General features: G+C 41.5%; 1 protein-coding gene across 2 annotated transcripts; it reads right to left on the reverse strand.

Moving 5' to 3' along the window:
• Positions 1-7: 7 nt before the first annotated feature.
• Positions 8-7,865, reverse strand: LOC125530142 (protein SEMI-ROLLED LEAF 2-like; the record flags this gene model as incomplete). 2 transcript variants are annotated; one of them, XM_048694540.1, is given in 20 exon segments in its annotated part: positions 8-498; positions 616-834; positions 1,082-1,204; positions 1,320-1,457; positions 1,544-1,744; positions 2,328-2,452; positions 2,687-2,762; positions 3,111-3,260; positions 3,379-3,900; positions 4,001-4,150; positions 4,329-4,615; positions 4,702-4,898; positions 4,982-5,172; positions 5,551-5,598; positions 6,303-6,431; positions 6,526-6,640; positions 6,797-6,912; positions 7,002-7,076; positions 7,161-7,304; positions 7,763-7,865. In XM_048694540.1, coding segments are annotated over 19 exon segments (3,165 nt in total). In that variant the 3' UTR covers positions 8-330.

Raw genomic sequence — 7,865 nt, forward strand, 5'->3', positions numbered from 1 at the left:
CCCCCCCCCCCCCCCCAATCCCTCTCTACGCGTCGCCGAGATGGAGATAATATACAACACAGCAACCAACCTATATACCACTATTATACACAAAGAATGGAAAGAATGGGTGCTGAATCCGGTCGACCCTCTAACAGCGCGTGCGTGCGCGCGCGGATATATTACAGCCTTTTTCCGGCAAAAACCATTCATGGGCATTGCCACATTTCTGGTGAGCAACCTGAGATCCTGATCCGTGCGAACTACGTACCTGTTTCGGTACCATGCGTCGAGACGTGACACGACAGACTTGCTGCTGCTGCTGCTGCTCCGGGCAGAAACTCATTCACCTCAGCAGCCAGCAGCCCTGAGGAAGTGGTCGTAGGGGCTTGACGCCGGCAGCTTCAGGAAATGTTGCTGGAAGGGATCGTCTGCCGGCTGCGGGTTGCTGGTGTTCGTGTACTCAGGGTAAGCCTTGAAGTTGTCGTCAGCGAACGGGTTGGTGCTCTGCGCCCCGGCCTGCTTAGACAAAGCCTCGTTGGTTTCAGCGTCTTGCTAAAATGCACTGCTAATCTGCTTCTCTCAGATGCGTTGAGAGAGACCGAAGAATGGTCTGCAGAGTGGAAAGTATGCTACCTGAGGCAACGGCGGATCATGGAAAAGAGCCATCTCCATCTGGTTGGGCTGGTGGCTTGGCAGGGGAGCTGCTTGCATGTTCGTCTGGAAGCTCATGAAGGTAGACATCTTCTGCTGTTTCCCCATCGTCAGGGCTTCGCATTGGCTCGTCATTTCCATGTATGGCATGTCTGCTGACACGAAAGATTTTTCCGTATGATGTGCAGGGTCTGCGCCGACCTATGAAATGGCAAAATGATGACAAATGTAAGTTAATGAAGCGGTCATTCTGTTCAGATTGTGCAATTTCAATCCTGATAAACCTCGACTGTCTTCTGCCTGGATGTGCTACTTTTCTAGAGATAATCTCCCTAGATATGCTACTGGAGGACAGATAGTTGCTGACAGAACCGGTAATCAACTCATGCCAGGTTATCTTATCATGACAGTACCCAAAGAAAAGCATGGGATTCTGACAAGGACATACTGTTTCGAGAAGCTGATCAATACTCATAAGATCTGCAGTAGGTACAGATGTTGCAGAAGTTGCTGTACTTCCTGAAGCTTCCCCAAAGATATCGTTCTCATTTCCCAGGTCAATCAGCATAGCCTATTGAACACACTCAATTAGCAACAAAAGTAGTCGAAGAATACAGTGGTCAAAAATTATGGTGGTTTCAGAAGTAAAAGCTGCAGGCAAATATATATGTGGGGGACACATATACCTCTTCATGGTGGCCATTCTCATGAGATCCTGATACTGAATGCTCAGCAGATTCTTCAAAGAACTGATTGCTCATTGGGCACATGTCATCGGGAGCAAAGTCACTTAGCAGTTGGCTTCTCACACTGTGCAACTCTGCCTGTAGAAACAGAAAAGTCAAAAAACAGCTGCATGGAAATTGGTTCAAACGATGAACCCAATACCAAGTGAGAAGGTGAACATTACATCAATAATATTTGCTATATTGTTCATGATTGTAGAGACGATGCACTCTCGAGATTGATTTTCTGATACTTCTATTGCTTCAAGGGCCTTCAACGCGCTAGCATTGTCCTCTGGTGATCCGTATATTTTCGATGGGTTATCAGGGGAATCTTTCACAGCCTGAAGTTTACTATCATCCACTATATGGAGGAATGGATCGCCCTAGGTAAAACACCAACAAACGCAAGATATAAGGTCTATGTCAACATGAAGTGAAGATGTAATGAAAATATGTTCAATGGCAACACAGTGAACAAGTCTAATTGGTTAATCTCCGGAATAAACAGAGATGCAACTGTAATCCATCTAGTATGTGTTACACAAATTAGGAATCGTAACATAAGCATGGTGGACAAATAAATGAGGATGACCATGGCCTGTGAATTTCACTGTATTTACCAAATGATTTCTAAAAACCACAGTACATTGTTGATGGCAAGAAAACAATAAAGGAAGGTATACAAGTGATTATCATTATTATACTTATACATGTTTAATGTGACAATTCAGGTGATTGTGTGGTAAACAAAATTTTCAGTAAAGGCCATGGACTTGTGATATGAACATGAACATTTGGGAAAAACAAGAAATTCTGGAAAGTAACAAGAATGGGCTAATGTCTTCATCCCACTTAAAATATCTAAGCATATCATTTCGCAGGATCATGTCTTGTTTTGGAGATTACACTACCATAATCAAAAAATATATACCAGAAACCAAACAAGGGAGATCTTTTATCACATACCGTTTTGTCATTAATCATCTGTTTACAGATTGGAATAAGAGGTGCCACATTGAAAGCTCTTGAAGAGAAAATTGTCATGGCTGTAGCCAGAGTAAACAAGGAGCGGCGTCGAGATGGTGGTAATTCTACAAGGTTAACAAACAGAAAACTCAGATAGATGCAAAATAGTCAAAACTGAATTCTAGTGTAAGGTTATTATTAGAACGTCATATTATATTGTTGAACAATTATTACAGCATCATGATTCATGAACAACATAAGTTTTAGATTATATATTTTCTACATAAAAAATAGGTTACGCGGAACACTGCATTTATATTTACAGCTAATAATGCTTATAGTCGATTAGACTGTGTTACCTGCTTCAGTTAGTGAATAGTGCCTCAAAGCAAATGCAACCTGAAAGCTCTGAGTAAGAGCCTCAAAAATGGATGCCTGGAAGAGCAAAGGAAGGAAAACCATCAGAAAAGAGGATATCATGAATTCATGATAGAGATATCATTCTGGTTTTGAGCTGAAGCACGAATAGATGTTAATTCATTAGAAGAAATAGAAATAAAACACTTTGCTCTTTCGGGTGTCAACTGCCTGAAACTGTATAACACTTTGCTCTCCAGTGTTGATACTCATCCGCAAAGTGGAACATTTAGTTCCGCAAAGTGGATCCTTGGTTAGCATGAGATTAAGGTTTTGCATTAAATATCTAGTGTCTGTTTTACAAGCACATAATCATGCCAAGAATGATGAAGAAAAGAAAAGAATTTGATTGGAAGAGTAGGTTACCTTGCATCCAGAAAACAGCAAAAGCAAGCTGTAGGTATGAGCAATGGCTTCATAGTTTGCAGGAGTGTTCTCAGGAGACACTGCTTGAGCCCAAATGGATGTCAGCAAAAGGGTGATCTGACGACTACTCAACTTCAGCAAAAGTGTATCCTGAACGCATTCAATATATTGCAGAAATGATTATTCATGGTAATAAATATTTTACTCAAAGGTCATTGACTTTTTAGTTAATAATCCTGAATTGAAGAAAGATTATTTATGGAGGTACCATTTCATCATCTGACTTGCTTGAGGATTTTTTGTCTTCCTTCACAGACATAGAAGGTGCTCTCAGAGCCATTGAAGGACCTCTAAGAACGATGGAGGGAGCTTTAACAGATGAAGGAGCTCTCAAAGCCATTGATGGACCTTTTTTCATGGAAAAGTTAGGCATTCTCATGCTACTGCGGCGGCTTTGAGACACAGGTAGCTTTTGCCGATTAGCACTTCCAGTCTCTTCACCAACGCCATGTGAATTACTCTTGCTTTCTCCTTGTGAATTGTCAGAGTGCTTATCCTTTTTCAACTTGTCAAAGATAGCAGCTGAAGATGAAAACACGGAGACAGCCCTAGAGAGTGTTCTCTGCATGTCACGTGACCTAGCCTGGCTTGTAGCACTTGCTTGAAGTATAGGGGAAACGGAAGAGGGGACCAAGACAATAGCAAATATGCGGTGTGCAGCCACACGAGCTTCATGATCAGGGTGGATCATTGTTAAGAGTAACTGATGAAATAGGGCTTCTGGGAACACCTGACAGCATATAAAGAAGATAAATTTCCAAAGCAGAAAATGGTATTGCTGCCTGATATGAATTTAAACACTTCACTTTTTTTTTGCTTCAAGATTATACCTTATTCTGATATTGAATATTTGGCACAGACGCAATTATTTGAGCTGTGCGATAAACAGCAGCCGCGGTTGATCTGGCCACAACAGGAGTGCTTGAAATGTTCTCTAGCATCACCGCCATCATATCAAGAACTGGCCCAGCATCAGATACCTGATCAACAAAATAATCTTAATGATCTGTCCATGCATTTTGGAGAGATCTTCACTTGAAGATAACTATATAATTGCACAGCTAAGACTTCTGGAGGGCATCAGTTAAAATATTGTATTTACAGAAGGAACAAGCAGATAAAGCATAAAATTTCAGATGGACAGAAAAGAAAACATACCTTCTTTGCCAGTTCTACTAGGCATTCATCTATGGCCTTTCGGAATTTTTCGTTCCTTTTTACTAGCTCCGCATCTTTGCTACCAAGAGTAATATGGAATGTTCTCTTTAAATGCCTGACTAGATCACTTATGGCACCTATAGTTGCTACTGAAGCCTGAGCATTGGATTGCTCTGCAAGGATAGCTGCCACTTCTACGATGCTAAGCTGCATGTCTGGTTGCTTCACCATTGCTTTGTTTTCAATATGCTTTATCAGTAGAGCCAGCAGTAAGTGCATGTTTAGCCCTGTGTAAGTCATTTAAACAAAATAAGAAACTGGGTTGCTTTAATACGACATACTTCTATATTCTCATAGAATGCAAATGAAGTACCTGAGTGTTCCACTAACAGTTGCATGTCTAACAATACACACAGAGCAAGTCCATTATCTGGTGACCAGGAACTACTGCTACCAAAGCACCGGAACACACACTCTAAGATACGACGGAATGTTGTTGCCTCCCTAGCAAACTTGGCCATATTGTGCACACAGATTCTGGACCAGAGCTTAGGATCCTTAGCTTCTTCCCTGCAGCACAGGAGTCTGTTGAGAAGCCAACTACAGAATAAGAAAAATATCAAACAGACAGAGTAGGAATACGATTATATTACGTAGGCAGGTTAACTCCTCCCTTAGCATTAACTATGCTCTCCCAGGTGGAGATCTCGATAATGACAAAGGGGGAGGCATTGTCCTCTGTTTTTGGGACTTCTTGTGCAAATTCATTGTCTGGAACTTTGGTCACTTGGTCATCAATCTGGGCCCTCTGAGGTTTGTAGTTTTCCAATACAACTTCAACAACCTGGAAATGAATATATAAAAAGAAAAACTATGATGGAACAATTGGAAATACGGTCTACTTGTGCAAGGAGTTGAAAACCTGATACTAACCAAAATAAATACCAATAAGAAAACTCCCATGCATTAGCAAGTTACATATCTCTTCTCTAGAAGTGGTCTTGATATTTCAACGATGCTAGAATTAAAACTTAACAATTATATGACAACCTCTTAAGAGAGGCAGTTCATGGTCATTTCACTTAAATAAGTGTAAATAGATGGGAGAAAACGTATGCTAGCTGGGTTAGGATTTAGATAGGCCAGGAATGAAGCATTTTTTATGTAGTAAATATGAAAAAGAAAGATACAGAAAGAAAAGTACTGTGCAGATATTACTTACATTATCAAACTCTGACGAGATATGAGAAAGCTCTCCCATGAACCAGATCTGTTTAACACAAGAAGAATATTATTAGTACCAATAATATTTGGTTTGCAAGATCCAGATGTTCAGAGTAGTTAGTGTATAAGCTTGAGGAAAGTAGTTAGTGCATAATAAATGAATGACACTTCCATTTTACATCATTCATGTGAGTCCTATGACTACACTGGAGCACAAATAGAAGACCTAGAAAATAAATTAGAGCAATAGAGGATAATATGGATACAATTGGAGTGAGCATCCTTGGCTGTAGAAATAAGTTGTGAGAATGTATGGATCTATCTAGAATTTCAGTTGGGAAACAGTAAATGGATATCAAGTAGCTTGAAAGATATTTAGTTAGCATTTACTCCCTCCATTCACTATTATAATATGTTCTAACTATTTTCTGAATCGGATGGATATATATGCGTTTAGTGTGTTTGTTCACTCATTTCAATCCGTATGTAGTCCATATTAAAATATCCAAAAGGTCTTATAATAGTGAACGGAGGAAGTAATATTTATTGCTTATGATATTTCATTCATCACATGATAAGGAATGCACCAAATTCTAATATAAAATATGCGTGTCAGATGTGTTATTTTAAACCTCTTTTGGCAATGACAGTCTCCTACACTTGAAATTGTCCCATTCACTTCTTCACCATTTTTAGCAATCAATGTTAAGATGTAGTACTTGTTTGATATTGAGTTGTGATAGAGCGTACCATAGCTGAAAGAGCTTGCAGGCCTGCAGCACGCAGAGAAGTTGCTCTCTCATCCTCTCCTGCTTCTTGAGCTAGTTCACAAAGTCTTGGAACCAGCCCTTCTAGATTGAACTGATATGTACCATCCACCTGGAATACACAAGAATGTAAACACAAAATAGGCGTTATGACATTTTAGGTATCGAATAATGCCATCCACTGAGGATTAGGCCAACGGGCATACCTGATTGACAGCAAAATCAAACAAGGTTTCACAAGCTATTATGCGCATGTCATCCTGCCTCTTTTGATCCAAAAGTGTGTGTACAATGCTTAGTAAGCTACTCGCAAGCAGTGGCCTGCATCGAGCAAATCACCTTCATATTAGCCATTCAGATATAATATTAAACTGTATTCACATCTAATAAATGTCACCAGGATGGTGCTCATTGCTGCAAATAATCTTATGGAATCCAGTGACATGAGCAAAAAGATAGTTGGAAAGTAAGACTGACATTTGTTCTTTGCAAGAAACCAGCAGTCTGCGGTATATCAGCATCACCACTTTTGCAAAACCATACTGCTCGGCTCTTAATTCCTTGTAAATCCTTTGCTCCAGGTAAACTGTGATCTGCTCAAATATGAACACACATTAGAATGCACGCAAGTTACCAAAACAATCGAGTAAACATTTCAGGTTCTGAAGAGAAGAGGGGGAACCTTGGGCACTCGAAGAGGGTTCTTGGCGGCGTACTCGCACAGCTTCCCGATCCTTCTCTCATTTGGTTCTTCGTCCTACATGGCAAAAGCACAAGATGATTTTTACATTGATCCGGAACATCGGCTAATTGATAACATGAAAGACGGAGATGGCCCAACCTGTGTTCTGGGGAAGATTTCAGCAAGGATCTTCTTGTACCGCTTAACGGGTTGCCTGGACCGTGCCCTGAGCCCGGGGCAGAAGTAGCACAGGGCCCCGCACGCCGGCAGGACCTTCCGCGATATCACACCCATCCTCTACTACTGCAGGCAGAATTGATAATGCACATGTTAATTAGTGTCACTACAACGCACATTTACAAACACATCATGATTCAAATTTCTAGCGATGTCATCAATGCAAACACCCAAGGCTGCTCTGTCTAACTTGCCAGGATCGGTCAGCCAACAAATAGATTTCATGGCAAGCGAGCTGCTGGTTCGCCCCCAACCCTACCAAATAAGGCTACATTTTGGTCAACCCCCAAATAGTGAAACGCGTCATTTGGGAGCTTTGCTGATAACGATGGGCGAACCAAAATCAAAATCGAGCTGCAACGCGATCGATCGACCAGATACCCATCCTCTAGTACAACAATGCCAAATCTAGTATATTGGTGAATGGAATCGTTTTGGGAGCTTTGCCGAAGACGATCGGCAAAGCGAAATCGTAAGCGGCGTTCAATGAGGAAGCACACGGCGATAGGAAGGGAGTCGCGTACATTACTACGAGGGGCCAAACCGGCCTGTCGGTCGGTCGGATCGGGCTGCGGCGGCGACGGCGGACGTGGGGGACGCGGTGGACGCCGGCCGCGGCGCGGGTGG

Source organism: Triticum urartu, unplaced genomic scaffold (assembly GCF_003073215.2).
Source record: "Triticum urartu cultivar G1812 unplaced genomic scaffold, Tu2.1 TuUngrouped_contig_6102, whole genome shotgun sequence".
Classification (NCBI taxonomy): domain Eukaryota; kingdom Viridiplantae; phylum Streptophyta; class Magnoliopsida; order Poales; family Poaceae; genus Triticum; species Triticum urartu.